Genomic DNA, 20,655 nt, shown 5'->3' with positions numbered 1-20,655 from the left:
TAAAACCAATTGAGACACAAGCCCACATGTTGATCAAAGCATTCATAAAATATTAATTGTACTTATTGTACCTAACTCTTAAGCTCTTTTATAAAAGGGGTGCATGGTTAACTTATAAAGAAATTTTATGAGAAAAACCAATATTTTACCATTTCTTAGTCTCTTCCTTGAGCCATGCTTTAAAATGTTTTTATGAATATATCTTTCAAATTAGATGATCAGGCAGATATTCTTTCCTGTATATATGAATGATTATGCATAAAATACTAAAATTAATATATAAATTAATATGTAATTAAGCTAATTATAAAATAACATATAGAAGAATTCTTAGAGAATTTAAGTATGCTTGTGGTTGCACAGGTCCACTAATATAAGGCTTCATGACCAATATAAATTTCTTTCTTGATCATTTTCCTTCCTAAAGGGCAGAGGCAAATGTTTTATATTCTAAAATGCTGAACTACTAGTAATGAGCATCATGATCTTGGCACCCTTCCTGGTGTTAGCTGCCCTGCTAATATTCTTTTAGTTTCCATTCTTTGCGGTATGGACTGGTGTGTCTTCACCTGAGAACAAAGGAAACTCTTCATTTCATAAAGAGTACGTAGTGGTGGGCTGAATTTTGGCGGTGGTTCTTCCTCTGCTTTTGGACTTACAGCTCCTAATTTCGGTTATGCTTAAATTGAATTGTGATCTGATAACATTTTGACATGTAACTAAGTTGCAAGCTTTATGAGGGCTATCAGAATGGAGAGCTCACTTAATTATGAGCCAGCCTGTTTATTCCTGAAAGGTTTGGAGTAACAAGTGTTCAGTCCCAGTCTTCTCCTTCTGAGACATCACTAAAGAAACTCAAAGCGGAGGGAAAGAATCGTCAAGGAACAGCATTCTACAGGTGCTGCAACACCTGAACCCAGGGGTGAGTGACGGCGCCCATTCAGGTTGTGTGTTTGTGATTTAAATCTTTGACTAAATATTTCACGAAGAAGAAACAGTGGCTGGGCGCCTATTGGATTTACATTAACAGAAGTGCCCTCCAGTATTAAGTAAGGAGAACACTTAACAGATATGATCAATAATCAGTAGGCTCCTCCTCAACCTGCTCCTTTTCCGTTGTCAGGCTCAGGTATTTTCATTGGTACGGGAAGTGTGTGCCGTCCAGCCATCGGCTGGAGAAAAGAAGGAAGTGAAGTAGAAAGTTGATTTCAGAAGAGAGCTAGTGAACATCCTAAAGCCTGTGTCCTGATTTAACGAAGACCCAAAAGAACAGATCTTTGGCGTTTTCCTCCCTGCGCCCTGTGCCCGGCGCTCCGATGGCTTCTGTTCAAACTAACACATTTTCTTGTAACAGGAAAGTCACTTTAATGACTCCAAAAAGGCGACCGAAGAAACTTAAAGGACACTCAGAAGCGTTCTGCCTATGGAAGAATGAACAGTGAACACTTCCAGGAGAAACGCGTCCTCCCCAAACCGCCGGACAGCCAGGCAGACCCTTCCCGCGGGCCCCGAGGGCGCTGGGCGCCCGGATCCCCGACTCCCGCGCGGATCCCCGACTCCCGGGAGAGTAACAGGTGTTACGCGAAGCCAGCCGCGTCGCCCTGGAGGCTGCGGAAGATGGGGCTGCGCGGCTCGGCCGTTTCGGTTCTTTCTAAGCCAAAAAAAAAAAAAAAAAAAAAAAAATCAAGTACAGCAGGCAAATTCCACCCCCTTCCACCCCACCGCCCCCCCCCCCGGAAGGTAAGAGCCACCGGAATTTTTTGCTGGTTCCGCAAAGTGAAGAATTCCGATCCAGCGAGTGCCAGGGCTGGCGCGCGCTAGGAGCTACGCTCAGAGTCCACCGGGCGGTCGCGGAAACGCCCGGGGACCTGGGTGGGGGACTGGGGCCGCGCCGCCGTCCCGGCGCCCCGCCTGCCCAGTCTGGTGCAAATACATATATGCCCTTTTCCACTGTGGCCGTTTGGATGCGAGTGGGGAAAAGCAGACTAGGGAGGAAATTACATTTCAAGATAAAAAACCCCTCCGAACTGGACGGAGAGAAGAAAAAAAAAGTGGAGGGCTAGAAGAGACCCCGGGGCTAAGTGCACACTGGGGTCCCCGGCCCTGCGTCCACCGAGAGGCTGCACCGCCGCGCATGCCTCTCGCTCAGGTGACCGTCTTGACCTTCGCGGAAGCTGGGCTTCGGCGCGCCGGCCCCAGTCCTGGGAAGGTGACCTAGGCCAGGGAGTCTGGACAGCCTGTCCCGCCGTGGGGCAGCCGGCCCGCCGCCTCAACCCCCGACCCGCAAGCGCTGCGATGGCCCCGCTGCCCGCGACGGGCGAGTACCGACACCTGCGCGCCAGGCGCTCGGCTTTCCAACTTGGCAAACTTCTGGCGGCCGCTCAGTGCTCAGAGCGCCTGTTGGGCGACAAAGTTCCTTTCTGTAGCAACTGCTGGGGGCCGAGGCAGCGGGGCATGGTCCGAGATAGCCGAGGGTGAGGACTCAGTCTCAGAACTTGTTTGCCTTTTCTATTCTCTGGCCTTACCTGGGCAAACTGGGTTGTGCACACAAAGTTCGTTGTAAAGTGAGTATCAGAAAGGGAGTCCTGGGGAAGAGCTGGCTTGCTAAACCCTAGTTTACTGGGAACAGTAAGCCTTGATAGAAATTCCAAACCAGCGTCTGAGTTGGCACTCTCCTGGGAGTTGTGAGCACATTTCGGTTGGAGCTGCGGGCTGGCTGGCGGGAGGGTGCCCGGGCTCGGGCAGGGGACTGGCCGACAGGGCTCGCCCGGCGGTGCACAGCTGGAGCAGCTGCAGGGAGGCGGGTATCAAGAATCTGTAACACCAGATGTGAGGACACCTCGCAGAGACCCAGGCGTGGCCCGGTCCTTCGGCCCGGGCCTGGGGCGCACCCTGGACGCCGGGAGCCGCTGGGGTGTGGGGCCTGGCGCCGGGGGGCAAGTAGCTGCGGGGCGCGCTGCGTGGGCGCTGGCGGCTGCGGCGTGGGGAACCTTGGCTCCGCCAGTGGGCGTCTTCTGCAGCCGCCGCCGCCGCCGCCTCCACGGGCAGCGGCACTGCGGCGCTTTTCTCCGCTGCTTTCGAGCAGTCGCTGAGGCTTAGCCACCACCGGAGCGCGCACAGACCACGCCACGCTTGCAGGCAGCGTCTCCGCCGCCCCTCGCCCGCCGGGAGCACGCCGATTGTGCGCGCCGGCCAGCAGCCAGGCGCCGCCGCGGGGAACTCGCCCTCGGGGCCCCGGGTACTCCCGCCCCCCCCCTCCCATGCGGAATACGATGTGAAGACTGGGCCGAGCGGGCGCGGAAGACCGGAGAGGAGGACTAGGCTGACGGTCGGGACGACCGGCCCCGGAGGGCTGGCCCTGCGGGGCGGAGCCCGCGGAGTCCCGGCCTGCCGCGCCCCTCCCGCCCGCGGCCGGCCCCCACCGGCGGCCCGAGGAGGAGGAGGGGGGGGGCCATGGCCAGCCCCGAAGAGCCACTTGCTCCCCTCCCCCAGGCCCCTCTGCCCCCGGCGGGGGACGAGCCCGGCTCCGGCAAACTCCGCCCGGAGCCCGGGCGCAGCGCCGCCGGCGGGAGGAGCGCGGCGGGCCCGGGCCCGGCCCCCGAGCCGCCTGGTCGCGGCCGGGCCGAGCGCGCCTGGTCCCCGCGCCCGCCCCCCTCTTCCGCTGGCCGCGCCAGCCCCCCGGGGGGCCCCGGCGCCCTGTCTGCGCGCGGCGGCGGGGGCGGCTGGGTCGCAGAGCGCGCTCCCTTCGCGCTCGCCTTCTCCTCCCCGGTCCGCGCCTCCGCTCCATCTTCCTTTTACTTCTGGCCGCCGCCCCCCCAACCCCCGCCTTCTCTTCTCCCCTCCTCATCTGCCTTCCACCTCCCCGCGCGTCTCCCAGGAAGGGAGGGCGCAGCGGCGGCGGCGGCGGCGGCCCGAGGAGGCGGCGGCGATGCTGGCGGCGGCGGCGGACAAGAGGCGGCTCCCCTGAGCGTCCCCCCCAGCAGGAGTCACCGCGGCGGCGGCGGGCGGCGGCGGCTCTTCCTTTCCCCCGCGCTCCGGGGCTTGCTGCTCTCGGCCCGCGCCGGGCCCCGGCTGCCGCCGCCGCCCCGGCTCCCGCTCGACCCGGCCGCCCACTGCGCGGGCTCCCGCGGCTTCCCGGGCGCCGGCGGGGGCTGCCCCGCTCCGGGTCCCGGTCCCTGTCCCAGCCCGGGCGGCGGCGGCCAAACGGCGCGGCGGCCCCGAGGCGCCGGCGCCGCGCTCGCCGCCGCGTTCCCGCTGCTCTTCGGCTCCGACATGGAAGATGGACCTTCTAATAACGCGAGCTGCTTCCGAAGGCTGACGGAGTGTTTCCTGAGCCCCAGTAAGTGTCAGGTTCCACGTTCCCCGCGGCGGGCGGCGGGCGGCGGGCCGGGTGTGTGTGGCCGGCCGGGGGGCGTTGGGTGGCCGGCGACTGGCTTCTCTGGAGGGTCGGGGGGCTCGGCCAGCCCGGGACCCCGGGCTTCCCCAGGCTCTTCGTGTGGCGGCGAAGGGTGAGCCGGGAGGGCAGAGGGAGCCGCGCGCTTGGGGCGGGACCTGCTGCTGCCCGCCTCGGGCCCCCGGGGCTGTTTCTGGCCACGCTTGCCCTGCACGTCTTCTATGAACTCCCGCACCACGGACGCCGGCTCCTCTCTCTTTAGCCTGGGGTCACTTGGCTGGAGCAGAGGCGCTTCCTTCCTCCGGGGGGGTCCCGCCCGCTGCCTCCCCCGGCTGGAGGACGGCAGGCCAGGGCCCCGGGACCCCGCGCCCCCGAAGGTGGAGGCACCGGCTGTTCCCCGGGCGCGGTGTCGCGCCGGGCCTGGCTACCCCGGGCCCCACCGGGACCTGGTTCCAGAGCGTGGACCGACCGCGTGGAGATGGGTGTGCCTCCGCCCAGAGTCCACTTTCTCTAGGATCTCGAGTCTAGATCCTGGGGCTTAGCCCGTGCTCGGATTGGTAAGGGGCAGGACAATGGGCTGTTAGGACGAGGGAGAACGGCGCCGCCGGTCCGGACCCCTGGGGCCGCGCCCCACCCGGGACCCCGGGCACTCCCCGCGAGCGGGGCTCGGAGCGCCCCGGAGCAGGGGTGGTGGAAGGCGTGTCACGGGGGAGGGGGGCAAAACCGAGCAGAAGCATCGAGGCAGATATTTGCTAGGAGGCAGGAGGCAGGAGATGTTCAGGGAAGAGGCGCCGGGTGCGCGGAGGAGGGGGCCGCCGTTGTCTTGGATGGAGGGCGAGCGAGGTGAGGACCGGAGACCGGGGCGGGGCGGGAGGTCGCGCCCGCGGGAACCCCGGGCGACTTCGGCGCCAGCCGGGTCGGGCGCGGCTCCTCGAGGCCCTCGGCGCGGGCTCCGGCGCCACCGTCCACCGCGTGCGCACCCGAGCCTTTGTCTGCCTCTCGCCCGGGACCCGCGTTTCCGCGGCGCCTTCTCCCGGCAGGAGGTTCCAGGGTGGCCTTTTTCGGCTTGCCACTCCCATCTGCCGCTCACTCCGCAGCCCTGGCCGGCCTGCACCTCCCGGGCACCCATGGTCCGACCCCTCCTCGCGGCCGGAACCCGTTTGGGCTCATCGCCCGCCCGGGAGCCTCTGGGGTGCCGCTCCCGGGCGTGTGAGCGTGTCTGGTGGGGCCTGGCCGCCGCCCCCCATCCCGCCGCGAGCTCCCGCCTCCCTGGCAAGGTTCAGCCCGCGCGGGCCGCGGGACCCAGCGGCCTCGCGAACGCTTGTTGGCGGTCTGGAGCCTCTGGCGGCAGTCTCTGCTCGTGTTTGCCACTGACCTGAAAGGACAGCGGGGTGTGGGCCCTGGACTCCCAGCGGACACCTCTATCCTGTGGCCTCCCCCCAGTCCGACCCACCCGGCAGCTCTCAGGTGTCTGCCTCCTTCGGGCCCCCACCTTTCGGGTGTTGCTTGATTCCTAGATGCTGTGCTTCAGGAAGGACACGGTCTGCGGGGAGCGGCCTCGCCTGCTGCCCTTAGACGTGTTAGGCACGGACATCTGTATTTGCTGAAACGGACCCCGCTTGGCAGTGAACTGAATGAAGGTTGGTGGAGAGCGTGGAGCTCCTAACTCACTCTGACTTGAGTTGGGTTAGTCCGGTGCCTAGGACTGGGATTCCAGTCTGCCCCCTTCCTCCTCCTCTAGGGATTTCTTTCACTAAAAAATAAAACGGCAATTTTTCACAATTTGCAGCTGGTTGAAGGGAGGGAGAAGGGGGTGGAGGCTCCCATACCTTGCATATGAAAGTTTTGGGTGGATGACTGTGCTAGGGAGCCTGGGTGTGTAGGGATTTCCCTAAAATGATGAAGCTTCTGTTTCTGCTGTTACTGCTGTTTGTCTGGGGTGGGGCAGGTTGGGAGGGATGTTGGGGAGAAGAATAAAGATGAACATCTCAGGTAAGATGGAGGTGTCCTGGGAGAGTCCTTAGCAAACTTTCCTTTTGGAAAGACAGAGGACCCGGTGGGAGAGGGCCATCTGCCCCCCTTCCCACCCCCCGCCCTGCAGGGAGTTTCCACAGGGAGTGGCCCAGTGATAATAGACTCAGGAGTTGTTGAAGGCTTTTGTTTGTTTCTTGTTCCCTGCCCACCCACCCACCGCCACCCCCCCCCCACCGCCGCCCCCACCCCCCACCCCCCTTAACCAAGTCAGTGAGAAGTAGCTTGGGATAAGGAACCAATGTTTCTAAAAATCTTTGGGACATTACTAAGGTAGTAAGTACTAAAGGTCCCTGGGTTGGGAAGATCCCATGGAGAAGGGAATGGCTACCCACTCCAGTATTCTGGCCTGGAGAATTCCATGGACTGTGTAGTCCATGGGGTTCAAAGAGTTGGACACGACTGAGCAACTTTCACACACACACACACGCACACACACTTTTGAGAAAAATCTATTATTGGACCCACCTCACTGCAAAAACTGCAAGAGGCTAGATGGTGGCTTTAAGGAGACCACATCCAGTTTCTGCTCAGACACTGTGTCCTTCACGGTAGGGACTCTCTTTCTGTCTGTTGCTGCATGACAAACCACATTTGTGAGAACTGCTGAAGTACCTGAACCTTGGCAGACTTTTTTGATATTTGTCAATGAAAACGAGTCTTTTTGAGAAAAATTTGGGCTTCTGTAAGAATGCGAAAGTGCCCACGTGTAAGGATGTGTTATAGCTGTGCACCTTTATTCCCTTTTTCCCTTTCTGTCTGATCTCTTCTGGGTCTAACAAGCAAGTTGTCACATAAAGGCTGCTGTGTCTGATTGTTTGTAGGAATGACTGTTTTACCATCATCAGAAAGCAATCCTGTTTTGAGAGTATAATATCCTGTTTCCACTCCTGTGCATTTTGGCTCCGCATTTTGGTTCACACAGATTCACTGATTCGCTGGGTAATGCACGGAGCAAACATTTACTAAGAGCTCCTGCCACTTGCCAGGCACTGCCCTAGCAGGCTGTGGTCCAAGAGTTCACCAGCCTGAGAATAGAGCCTCCGAGAAGCAAGTGCGCCGGTGACGCCCAGCACCAGGGGGGTCAGCGGTCGCTCTCTGACCCTGGCAGGCTGGTGCCGACTGTGCTTCATCAGCCATCTGCCTTTAAGCGCTGATCTCTGAGCTTGTCCTCTGGCACTGGGCTTTGGGACTTCACTGCTTGGAGAGGTGTTGCTGTGAGGTCTGCTTTGCAGTGCTGTGTGTGTGTGTGTGTGTGTGTGTGCGCGCGCGTGTGTGTGTATGCACACAGACAGGAAAGGAATGCCAAGAGGCCATGCTTTGACAGGCTAGTAGGAGCTGCATTGTCTTTTGGAGGAAACAGCTCACTTTGTCTACACATGGAGAGTGGCAGGGCGTGCGGGAGGTATGTATACCAGTGGGGCAAGAACTTCTGGAGTTGAGTTGGGAATCCTGCCCTAAGGACACACAAAAGTTAAAGGAAGGTCCTTGTCTCTCTTCCTCTCACAAATGCTCCTGCCTCTCTCCTCATGGGTGTTTCCCCAGTAGGCTGCTGTGAATAATGCATAGAGCTGTAGAAAAGAAAAACACTGCTCAGAGACAGCAGAGACAGTGAGGAAAATGAGATAGGAGAGAGGGATGAGATAGGATGAGAGTGTTTGTTGGTGCAGGTAGCAAACACGTCTTCACGCTACAATTTGTTGTGTATTTCTAAAATATTCTGAACAGAAAATGTGTATGTGTCTAGGAAAGGTGGATTTTTAATATACTCTCCATCCATGGCTAACCACTCCTTGCTCTGTTTCTTGAGACTTAAGATACTGTGTGGCCAACACTTGAGCAAACTGAGATAAATATGGTCCCTTTTAAGAGCAAGTGTGTGTAACACACAGACGCTACACTCAACTTCACATTTAACTTGTTCCTGTGGACCTGATGATTCTGGGATTGCAGTGCGATGCAAGGCTGACCACACAGCAGCGAAACTGGGTAGAAATCAGTTAACAGCAACTGACAGGGAGATGCAAACAGCGGAAACTAGTCCTTCAGAGGAGCTGCAGAGCCGATGGGATACCCACCAAGATAACCAGCAAAGGAACGCTGTGAGGACCTGCTGCCAGGCCCGGGTGAGATCAGGAAAGAGCCCGGCGACGTGGAGCTGCCTGTGTCTGTCCTGACTGGTGGAATCAGGGTTTAATCCAAAGGAGAAGCTGTTTGAACTGGGAAGACTTATTCAGATTCATCAACTTTTAGTTTCACAAAATACTTCTTTTAATTTCAAGCAACTTCCATGAACACAGATAATCCCTAAACATTTAAATGAGAAACAGTGGAAACCATAGAAGATGGTGTCTTCTGCAATGTCAGCCTGACCCATTAGCTTTAGGTAATTTTGCCTCTAAAACTTTTTCTATCCCATTAACAAAATTAAGTGAGGTGCAATAAATAAATAAGAGATGGGGACACAGCATGGTGACTGTAATTATTAATACTGTATTACATATTTGAAAGTTACTAAGGGAGTAGATATTAAAAGTACTTATCTCACACACAAATGCAGTGTAGAGTAATAGATTTTGTTTACTGTACAGAAGGTTGCTTGATGTGGTGAACATTTTACCAGTTAATACACTGGTAGCTATTGCTTGTTAAAATCAGCTCACAAATTCTGAGAAGGAAAGAAAAAATAATTTTAACAAAAAAGGAATATTTCCCTCTTAAAAGAAGAACTCTTAGTTTAATTGAAAACATTTTAATTTCCTTTTAAAATGTAAATCGAGCTCCTCCAGCTGATATAAATCTGTCTAAGGGGAAACTCCACCACGTTGTTATACAGTCGCTCAGTCTTGTCCAACTCTTTGTGACCCCATGGACTGCAGCATGCTAGGCTTCCCTGTCCTTCACTGTCTTCCAGAGTTTGCTCAAAGTCACGTGCATTGAGTCAGTGATGCTATCCAACCTCTCAGCCTCTGTTTTCCCTTCTCTTTTTTGCTTTCAGTCTTTCCCAGCATCAGGGTCTCTTCCAGTTAGTCGACTCTTCACATCAGGTGGCCAAAATATTTCAGCATCAGTCCTTCCAATGAATATTCAGGACTGACTTCTTTTAGGGTGGACTGGTTTGACCTCCTAGTAGTCCAAGATATTCTCAAGAGTCTTCGCCAACACCACAGTTCAAAAGTATCAATTTTCCGGCACTCAACTTTCTTTATGGTCCAAACTCTCACATCCATACATGACCACTGGAAACCATAGCTTTGATTTTACAGACCTTTGTTGGCAAAGTGATGGGTCTGCTTTAATATGCTGTCCAGGTTTGTCATAGCTTTTCTTCCAAGGAGCAAGTGTCTTTTAATTGTATGGCTTCAGTCACCATCCCCAGTGATTCTGGAGCCCAAGAAAAGAAAATCTGTTACTATTTTCACCTTTTCCCCATCTATTTGCCATGAAGTGATGGGACTGGATGCCATGATCCTAGATTTTTATGTTGGGTTTAAACCAGCTTTTCCATTCTCTTTCACCTTCATCAAGAGGCTCTTTAGTTTCTCTTTGCTTTCTGCCATTCGGGGGCTGCATATCTGAAGGTACTGATATTTCTCCTGGAAATCTTGATTCCAGCTTGTGCTTCATCCAGCCCAGCATTTCAAATGATGTATTCTTCATACAGGTTAAATAAGCAGGATGACAATATGCAGCCTTGTAGTCCTTTCCCAATTTTGAGCCAGTTCATTGTTCTGTGTCCAGTTCTAACTGTTGCTTCCTGAACTGAATACCGGTTTCTCGGGTGACCGGTAAGGTGGTCTGGTTTTCCCATGTCTTTAAGAATTTTCCATAGTTTGTTGTGATCCCCACAGTCAGATCTGAAGTAATGTATGATGTGAAAGTTGGACCATAAAGAAGGCTGAGTACCAAAGAAATGATGCTTTCAAACTGTGGTGCTGGAGAGACTCTTGAGAGTCCCTTGGACTGCAAGGAGATCCAGCCAGTTCATCCTAAAAGAAATCAACCCTGAATATTCTTTGGAAGGACTGATGTGGAAGCTGAAGCTCCAATACTTTGGCCACCTGATGGGAAGAGATGACTCACTGGAAAAAATGCTGATGCTGGGAAAGACTGAGGGCAAGAGGAGAAGATGAGATGGTTGGATGGCATCACTGACTCAATGGACATAAGCTTGAACCAACTTCCGGAGTTAGTGAAGGAGAGGGAAGCCTGGCGTGCTGCAGTCCAGGGGGTTGCGAAGGATTGCACATGACTTAGTGACGGAACAACAGCAACACAGTCAAAGGCTTTAGCTCGTCAATAAAAGCAGAAGTAGATGTTTTTTTCTGAAATTCCCTTGCTTTCTCTATAATCCAGCAAATGTTGGCGATTTCATCTTTGGTTCCTGTGCCTTTTCTAAATCCAGCTTGAACATCTGAAAGATTTTGGTTCACATACTGCTGAAGCCTAGCTTGAAGAATTTTGAGCATTCCTTGTTAGCCTGTGAAATGAGCACAACAGTATGGTAGTTTGAAAGTTCTTTGGCATTTCCCTTTTTTGAGATTGGAATGAAAACTGACCTTTTGAAGTCCTGTGGCCAATGCTGAGTTTTCCAAATTTGCTGACATATTGAGTGCAACACTTTCACAGCATCATATTTTAGGATTTGAAATAGCTCAGCTGGAATTCCATCACCTCTATTAGCTTTATTAGTATTAATAGTTCCTAAGACCCACCTGACTTCACAATCTAGGATATCTGGCTCTGTGTGAGTGACCACACCATCCTGGTTATCCAGGTCATTAAGACCTTTTTTGTACAGTTCTTCTATGCATTCTTGACACCTCTTATTATTATCTTCTGCTTCTGTTAGGTCCATACCATTTCTGTCCTTTATTGAGCTCATCTTTGCATGAAATGTTTCCTTGGTATCTCCAGTTTTCTGGAAGCGATCTCTAGTCTTTCCCATTCTGTTGTTTTCCTCAATTTCCTTACATTGTTCACTTATGAAGGCTTTCTTATCTCTCCTTGCTATTCTCTGGAACTCTGCATTCAGTTGGGTTTATCTTTTCCTTTCTCCTAGCCTTTCACTTCTCTTCTTTCCTCAGCTATGTGTAAGGCCTTCTCAGACAATCACTTTGCCCTCTTGCAGTTCCTTTTCTTTGGGATGGTTCTGGTCACCACCTCCTGTACAGCGTTACAAACCACTGTCGGCAGTTCTTCCGGCACGATCTAATCCCTTGAATCTATTCATCACGTCCACTGTATAGTCATAAGGGATTTGATTTAGGTCATACCTGAGTGAAAGAAAGTGAAAGTGAAGTAGCTCAGTCGTGTCCGACTCTTTGCAACCCCATGGACTGTAGCCCGCTGGGATTCCCCAGGTAAGAATACTGGAGTGGGTTGCCATTTCCTTCGCCAAAGTGTGTTTTCCCTCCTTTCTTCAATTTGAGTCTGAATTTTGCAATAAGAAGCTGATGATTGGAGCCATAGTCAGCTCAGCGGTGGAACTGCTCACATCTTACAAAGGAAATCGAAGATGCCTGCACTCTGAGTTTCCTTGTCTCATTCTGCACCTCTGCAACTCTCTCACTCAGTGACTGGCCTACTTGCTGCTGCCTGTCTCCCTATGCAGAAGGAGAGCCTGCTGGGAACCTGAGGGCAGGGGCTCGTCTTCCTGGGTTACAGTCCTGAGCCTGGAGAGATGGGGACACATCCATGGAAGGAGCCAGATCCTCGTGTTGAAAATTCAGAGGCGAAAGGAAGCTGAACAACAACATGATGTCTGCCTTCTAGGAGCTGAGACGCTGAAGGCCACTCATCAAAAGCATCCTTGGCCTTGGCCCTGTCCCGAGGAGCCAGGAGTCAGCCCACCATGTGTTAGGGAGCACAAAGATGGGTTAGCGGACAGCAGGCTCCTCGGCGAAGCTGGTGCAGAGCTCTGGGGCCCGAGCTGAGCCCCCTCTCCTCGGAGGGCCCAGAAAGCGTTCCAGAGCAGCCGGGCCGGGTCTTGCGGTGGAGGGTTCTTCCAGGCAGGGCTGGGGGAAGAGGGCCGGGGAAGGGCATATCGGAGCCTACTCTCTGTGTTCCTGAGTCCAGGCGTGGTCTGCTCACTGCAGGATGAGCCAGTAATCGGAAGATGAGATGTGGATGCAAGGAGCAGCAAGTTTATTCTAAAGTCTGGCATCCAGGACGATTGTGGACTAGCGTCCTGGAGTACCCTCTATGGGAGTCTGGAGGCTGGGTCTTTCATAGAACAGGGAGGGCGAGGACCTGAAGGAGTCAAGTAAGAGGGCAGCCTTGGGGAGGGGATGTGTTAGTTTCTTGGTTCCTGCAGCCATTAACCCTGGGGCCGGGTCAGGGTGTTCCCCTGAGCTGAACAAAGGCTCTTTAGTTTCACATTCTGGCCATGAGGCAGGTTCTCCGAGGCAGACCATTAAGGAAGTGAAGTTGCTCAGTCCTGTCCAACTCTTTGCGATCCCATGGACTGTAGCCTACCAGGCTCCTCCATCTGGAATTTTTCAGGCAAGAGTACTGGAGTGGGTGGGTTGCCATTTCCTTCTCCAGGGGATCTTCCCGACCCGGCGATCGAACCCAGGTCGATCGAACCATGGCAGGCAGACGCTTTACCCTCTGAGCCACCAGGGAAGCCTAGAGACGGCATCCTTTAGGTGACTGTCGTGACAGAGGCAGTGGAAAGCCGAGGTTGATGAGCAAGACAGAGACCCGCAGGCAGTCAGGGCTGGTGCTTCCCCGTTCCGTCAGGAGGTGGCTGAGGGGCGTCCTGGCGAGGGGCTGTAAGGCTGACGGAGCTTCTCCGGGCCGCCGCCGAGGGTCTCGCGGTTGTCCTTTGAAGGGCTGTACAGAGAGGTGAGGGGGAAGGTGAGAAGCCCGCCTTCCGTGGTAGAGCTGGGCTTCTGTGAGGCGGAGGCGGCGGGTCCTCTGCGGCAGGCCCTCCCGCAGGTGAGGGGAGGCCGGGCCGGGCCGAGACGGGCTGGGTGGCCGCCTGAGGTCGGGGATGGTGGAGGCGCATGTGGGGGGCGGGGTCACGGTCCTGTGACCCGGAAAAGAAAGATCCGCATGGAGAGACGCTGCGCCTGCTCTGTGGCGAGCCGCTGTGGTGTGGGCCCCAAATAGCAGAAGCGTCAAGCATCTTCAGAGTTTGCACTGAGTTCAGCTGGAGGGTTGGCTGCTCTGGTCTGGGTGATCCATGAGAGTCTCTCCGGGAAGAGGAAGTTAAACTGGAATGTCAGCGACCGAGGGCTGCCAGCTCAGTGGGCGTGAGAAAGAGGTCATCCCAGACAGAGGTCGCCCCAAGGAGCAGAGTGAGGCCTGACCTCTGGGAGCACCTCCCTGAGGTGCCAGTGGGCGGTTAGGGCTTTGGCAAGTTTGCATTTTGCTTCCCGATTGGAAGGTCGTGCCCTGGTCGGAGAGGGTGGACGAGAAACTGGACAGTTAGTGGAGTGTCGGGAACAGCGGAGAGCCTTGCAGGAGGGAAGGTATACGGTGAAAGAGCATGAAGGGCTGACCCTGCACGGTACGTCGGGGGGCGTGGGTGAGTGTGGGCATGCTTGTCTGTGCTGAACCAGAAAGTGGGCACACTTGTGAGCTCTGAGGACACATCTTGGTGAAAATGGTCCAGCGGGATGAGGCTTGAGAAGTGTCTCCAGGAGGCGGGGTGTTAGGCGTGTGGAGCTGAGGCTGAAGGGGAATCTGCCGTCAGAATCCCGGACACAGAAGTGGGGTGATCTGCTGGGGGCTTCCTGCAGAGGAGGGAAGATAAAGCTGGTGGGAGGGAGCCAGGAGAGACTGCCAGGTCCGCACCACCCCCCAACCCCACCCAGGTCATTCCAGTGTTTGGGGAAGGGGCGTCATCAGATGATCTAACGTGCACGCGTCCACTGAGCACCAGCTGCCTTTGTCCCCACTGCTCATGAGTCAGTCCGGACTCATTCTTGCCTTCCACAAGCTGCTGCCTGATGAGGGATGCCGACAAGATCAAAGGCGATCACTGGCGACTGGTGGAGGGGTTCACAGTGGGAAGCACATGCTTTAACAGCATCCGCTGCCCCAGGAAGACCCCTGTGTCCCCCTCCATCTGCCTTTAAAGCTCTCTGTGCCATGACCCGCCTACGCCTCCTGTCTCATCTCGCCTCCAGTGCCCACGGTGCCAACCGCTTGGGACCCTGAGCTTCTGGCTGGGTCAGGAGGTCTCCTCCTACACCCAGCCCTTCCCCCCTCCCCCGCCCCCCAAGGCAGCTTTGGGTCCTCTGGAGTCCAGCCCTGCTCCCAACCTGCTCATGGGTCCATCTGTGTCTCCCAGTGCCTGGAGCTTGTACTGGTCCACACGCGTGTGCTCCCCAAGGGCAGGAAGCACCTTCTATTCCTTGTCTTCACCTCAGTGCCTCGCACAAATGCCAATGACAGAAATCTAAGGAATAAGTAGGAGAAGGTGTAAAAGTGGGAGAAACCGAGCAAGACGGTCCTATAAAAATGTGAGTTTCCACAAAGGAACAATGAAATAAGTAATGTGGCCAATAAATTCTGCTCATGTAAGCCGAAACTTCCTTTGATTCTTTTTTCTTTTCCACGAGATCCGAGTACGTTCTGGCCCCAATGACCAGGGCCTCGGAGTCACTGAGAGCGTGGCATCTTCCTGTATCTGAGCCATGGGCTCGGGGAGCTCCAGGGCTGAGGGCGGAGGGGCTTTCTGGCCGCCTCAGCTTTAGTTCCTGAGGCGGTGATAAAAAGCTTTTTGCTTTGACGAAAACACTTTCTAGACTAGGAAAGAGAAAGCGTTGCTTATGAAGTGCTGAAACAGTGCCATGTGTTTGGACGTGCTGAATTATTTATAAGCATGCAAGCGTATCTGACTTTTAGAAGTCGGTGAATGCTGTGTAAGAAGCAGTGTTGCAGGAAGAGCGTGTTCCTGCCTGGGCAGAGCACCCCAAGTGGGGGGCAGTCAGGCTGCGCCGCTCTGTCCACGACCTGGGTGTGCCCCCCATCCCAGGGTTCTAGGAGCTTCTCAAATAAACCTCTGCAGTGATACCCAGAGTAGCCTGATCACCGTGGTGCTTCTGTGTCCCCCACCTGGGGGTGCCCTCCCATCCCAGGGTCTAGGAGCTTCTCAAATAAACCTCTGCAGTGATTCCCAGAGGAGCCTGATCACCGTGCTGCCTGCATTTGGGTCATTATACATTTTATCTTCGCCATGAAGACTGCATGCTTTTTTTCAAATTTCCTTTTGTCCCAGGACCAGAAGTTTACTGTGGAAACATTCTCGGGTCCTCCGTCGTTGTGCCTCCTTAGGGTAATGTTCTTTGTGTCTCATGGTTAATTATCTTAAGGCAGGTTAAATACCTACTTACAGAACTGCAGAGATTCAGACAACGTGGTACTGGCATGTGAATAGATAAACCAGTACACCAGAACGGAAAGGCCTTAAAACAGCGCCAGACACGTAGAGGAAGTTCGTATACTTTAAAAGTGTCATCTCATAGAGGAGCAGTAGAGATGGGCTGTTGAATAGATGATTTGGGGACAACTGAGTACTCATCTGGAAACAAAATAAAATTAGAGCGTATCTTTTACTCCAGGATAAATTCCATGTGGATCACATGTTTAAATATACATTTAAAAAAAGATACCATAAAAACAAGGAAGTTCCCTTCCAGCCTTGGAGTTCAGTTCAGTTCAGTTGTGTCCGACTTTGCCTTGGAGTAGGGAGAGCCATTAAATGTGACTCAAAATCTGGAGTTAATCAAAGGAAAGATTGAGGAGTTAGTCTACATTTGCAAAAACACCTTTTGATGGTCCTGAATAACACCGAGTCCCAGTTTATTCTGTGACTCCCTCGGCCTTTCTCCACTGTCTCTCTGCTGCTTCCAACAGGGCAGTCAAGGCTCTTCTTTACTGTCAGCCTTGTAAGAAGGCTAATAGTCCGTATCACAGCAGAGCTCTGCCTCACATACAGGGAGCTCCCAGAATGATGAAGAAAAAAACAACCCAATAAAAATAGTCCAAGGATATGAACAAAGAGATGCTCAGCTTCTTTCACAATAAGACAGTGAAGTCGCTTAGTCATATCTGACTCTTTGCAACCCCATGGATTGTAACCTATCAGGCTCCTCCGTCCATGGGATTTTCCAGGCAAGAATGCTGGAGTGGGTTGCCATTTCCTTCTCTAGGGGATCTCCCTAACCCAAGGATTGAACCCAGGTCTCCTGTATTGCAGGAGACCACCTGCAATACCATTTGAGCCACCAGGGAAGCCACTTTCACGATAAGATAAACACCATTTAAAAGCACACCACGGTACCATTTTCTTCTGTCAGATTTGCAAAAATTAGTAGATCGTTTAACACACCATTGGTAATTTTATGAGGAGGCAGATATTGGTGTGCATTCCTGGTGGGAGCACCCGTTGGTAGAGCCCAGGAAGAGAAGTTTGGCAGCGTCGGTCAGAATTAGCAGTGCATGTACTCTGAATCAGCTGGGCTCCCCTGGTTGTTCAGACGGTAAAGAATCTGCCTGCAGTGCGGAAGACCTGGATTCAATCCCTGGGTTGGGAAGATTCGCTGTAGGAGGAAATGGCAGCCCACTCCAGTGCTCTGGTCTGGAGAATTCCATGGACAGAGGAACCTGGTGGGCAACAGTCCATGGGGTTGCAGAGTCAGAAACAACTGAGCAACTTTCACTTCATGTTGAATCAGTTGTTTTACTTCTGGGAGTTTATCATTCAGATGTACTCACACACAGGCAAGTGACTTCACCCGGTATTAACATGCATGCTTAATTGCTTCAGGCATATCTAACTCTTTGCTACCCTGTGACATGTAGCCCACCGGGCTCCTCTGTCCATGGGGATTCTCCAGGCAAGAATCCGGGAGTGGGTTGTCCTGCCCTCCTCCAGGGGATCTCTGACCCGGGGATTGAACCCGCATCTCCTGCGTCTCTGGCTTTGGCAGGCGGGTTCTTTACCACTAGTGCCACCTGAGAAGCCCAGTATTAACTGATTGCAGTGCTGGTTGAAGAGAACAGTCGAAGAAACCACCAGAAGTTGGCCTGTTAGGGACCTGGCTAAAGAAAATCTGTAGCAGTGAAACGAATGCACCAAAGCTCTCTATACACATTGTCGTGTGGAAAAAGCAAGTGTAAAGCCGTGCACACACCACACTTCTGTGTTAGAAAGGATGGTGAAAGTAGATGCCTGTGTGTGTCTGTGTTACATGAAGAAACATGGCGGAAACCCAGAAAGCGTGCCCAGTGCTTTGTTGGCAGTTCGGTGGGGATGGGAGCAGTGGGTACCTGGGGGCAGGGGCAACAGGAGATGTAGGGAGACTTTATTCCATCGCTTTTTATATTTTTTTTATTTTTGGATAATGTAATTTATTACCTATTCAAAATTAAATTGAAAAGGAGGTAAAATTTTACCGAAATGCCATTTAACTAACTGTTGTCATTCAGTCTCTCAGTCGCGTCTGACTCTTTGCGACCCCACAGACTGCAGCACGCCAGGCTTCCCTGTCCATCACCATCTCCCAGAGCCTGCTCAAACTCATGTCTGTTGAATCAGTGATGCCGTCCAACCATCTCATCCTCTGTCGTCCCCTTCTCCTCCTGCCCTCAATCTTTCCCAGCATCAGGGTCTTTTCCAGTGAGTTGGTTCTTCACTTCAGATGGCCGAAGTGTAGTTGCCCTAGTTTGTGGTTGATGTCATCTTTTCTTTTTTTTTTTTTCTTATTGTCCTCCTGTTGAGATCATAGTTGATTTTTCAGCCCCTGAAGTTTGTTCACTTGATTCTGCCTTCCTCTAGCCTCCCACTTACTTCTCCTACACAAGATCTCGAAATGTCAAACCATGCATATTAAAAAAAAAATCGCATGCATCAATTACCTCTCATACGTATCAGCTCCTTTCTACGTCATGCGCAGATTTGGAAATGGAAACAAAGCCACTTCTATTTTAATGTAGTTTCTGACTCCGATAGAGTCTATGGTTTCACATTTAAGAGATGAACTATTGTTTACGCTGTTGGAGAGCTGCCCAGCCAGCTTCATCTGGTGGAAATCACTACATTTTGGCAAGAAACTGAGTGTCTTCCCTGTGAAAATGTGGGCTTTGCATTCTAGGGCTTCTTAAGGGAGTGCAAATGTAACCTTGAGTGGTCTTGCCACTGAATAATGCCCGTCGGCAGGAGATGGTGCAGCGGATTGTAATTTATCCCCTCTTGGTGGTGATCAGGGTTTTTCCTTTCGAGCCGGGAAGGTGTGAGCTCACGCATCCATTCATCCTTCTCGGCCGCTGTGGGCGCCATCTGGGCAGACCCGCTGGAAACCTGCCCTGACCTCAGAGACCTCGCTGTCCAACAAGGACAGTGCCCGCCTTCTGGCTGTGCTTTTGTGGTGGAACCGAATTCTGTAGGTCCTCACATTCCTGGTCTCTTCTCTGACTTTATTTTAGGCTTACAGTTGCTCTTCCCTGTTGCTCTGAGTGTCTGAGTGGGTTTCTTTCCTATCCCCTTAGTTTGAACTTCACCCCTGCTGATTTTTCCTGTGTTCTGCTTATACCGTTGACGTTTTTCTTTGTCTTATCACTTAATATTATTTCCTCCTAGTCCACCCATTGGTTTTATTTTAGCTGCTGCTTCCTTCCTAGTTACTGGATTTTGTGCAGACCCTTTCCTAACCTTGAGCATCAGCCTGGCACGACCTTCACCAATTTCTTTGCCCCGTGTGTCCTTGCTTCTGGGATCTTCACACAGTTAATCCTTGTTACACCCCCTAGCCTTGGGGACGAGACGTTGTCAGCTTGCACGTACTTGGGCCTCTTGCTGAAGGCATGACTTCCCCACAGTAGCCAGGGTTTCAGGGACAGCCCTGATGATCCCTGCTCTCTTTCCCCGGATGGGCCGTGTGGATCCGGGGGAGGGGGTTGGAATCCCTCCTTTCACTCTGTTGAGCACCGCAGATGCTTTCAAGGCTTTCCGGGTCACTGGGAATGCCTTTGTGTTAAAGGTTATTCTTTATTAATGTTACCGCTCTCGTTGAATTGCATTTCTCCTGAGAGCCTGTCATAGCTGGGGGTTCTGGCACCTTTTGTGCTTTGTAAGCGTTCTTTTTTTTTTTTTTTGGTCAAGTGGGCCATCATTAGGAAATCTGTCACTTTTTTTCCCTAAGTTATTTTTCAACTCTTTTTGTTTTGTATTGGTACATTTTTTGAAATGTATCCTGGTCAGATTCTTGAGATTCAAAATTATTATGACTTCTTGTGGGTTGCAGTCTGGTGAAAAGCACCCTAGACTATTAGACAGCAAGCTTTTGGGTACCAGGTTTCAGGTGGGATGACCCGATCTTTTTGCAAATGTCATGATGAGACGTGAACAGAGACCCCTGGGGAGGGGGTTGTGTGTGTGCATGGAGAGAGATACAAACAGTTCATACTCTTGTTCGTCTTTTCTTTTTCTGTTGACACACTGCCAACCCTGGCCAGTGTTCCCTAGTGCTTTGGGGCTGGTGATTTCTCAGGAAAGAAAAGCAGGTAGTCCGAGGCCCTGGAAGTGAGTCTCTGTCCCTCATCTGTTAAGTGGATGCCGAGGACGCGGCCTAAGGTGGTGCTTGTGGGGCTAGACAAGCCCACATTGGAGCGAAGGTGAAATGAAATGATGTGTGTCCAGTGTTGGCAACGATGTCTTGAACAGAGGAAGCGCCAGAGCACGTTGTGTCCACGAATCCCTGGCCCCTGAGGAGCCCCAAGGGACCGTCTTTCCCGGGAGGGAGGCAGGGCAGCCCCCCGAGGGCACTGGGAGGCAGGAGATGATTGGGGGCAGGAGGCGGTCGCGGGCAGAGGGACACGAGGGGAAGGCTGCCCTGCGCATCCACTGGGCACGGAAGGTGTTTTCTTTGTAGTTACAGGAAGCGTAGTTTCTGGAAACACTGATAGCAGGAAATGGCTGGAGCCTTAGAGCGATTCCACTTTCTTGGCAAGGAATTAAAGGAAAACGTGTTGAAAATAAAAGGGAAGGATTGTTGGAAAGAGAGAAGAACTGAAGAAAGAAAAAGTGACGATCAGGAGCATTATTCCATTTAGGGGATCTATTTTTTGAATGGCCGTCATTTCCCCCATTTTGGGGCCTCCACGCGTCCATGGTCTTTGACCTCTATTTTCTTGTGTCTCTGAACTGTTTGCGTGCACTTGGCCTGACTCAGGAGGGACGTTTCTGGTTTCCTCGGGGCCTTCCCGCTCTTGGGTCG

General features: G+C 53.0%; 1 protein-coding gene across 2 annotated transcripts in view; it reads left to right on the top strand.

The window, feature by feature from the left end:
- The first annotated feature begins 3,438 nt into the window (after nucleotides 1-3,438).
- The window catches only part of PDE10A (phosphodiesterase 10A), a 270,734-nt gene continuing 253,517 nt past the window's right edge, over nucleotides 3,439-20,655 (top strand). For both annotated transcript variants that reach the window (XM_069599340.1, XM_069599339.1), the window contains exon 1: nucleotides 3,439-4,339. In XM_069599340.1, coding sequence (XP_069455441.1) covers nucleotides 3,454-4,339 — 886 coding nt within the window. In that variant the 5' untranslated portion in view covers nucleotides 3,439-3,453. The remainder of the gene's footprint in view (nucleotides 4,340-20,655) is intronic.

This window comes from Ovis canadensis, chromosome 8 (genome assembly GCF_042477335.2).
Source record: "Ovis canadensis isolate MfBH-ARS-UI-01 breed Bighorn chromosome 8, ARS-UI_OviCan_v2, whole genome shotgun sequence".
Lineage (NCBI taxonomy): Eukaryota > Metazoa > Chordata > Mammalia > Artiodactyla > Bovidae > Ovis > Ovis canadensis.
Note: the sequence above shows the minus strand (reverse complement) of the source record. Positions and strands in the feature narration are given on the sequence as shown.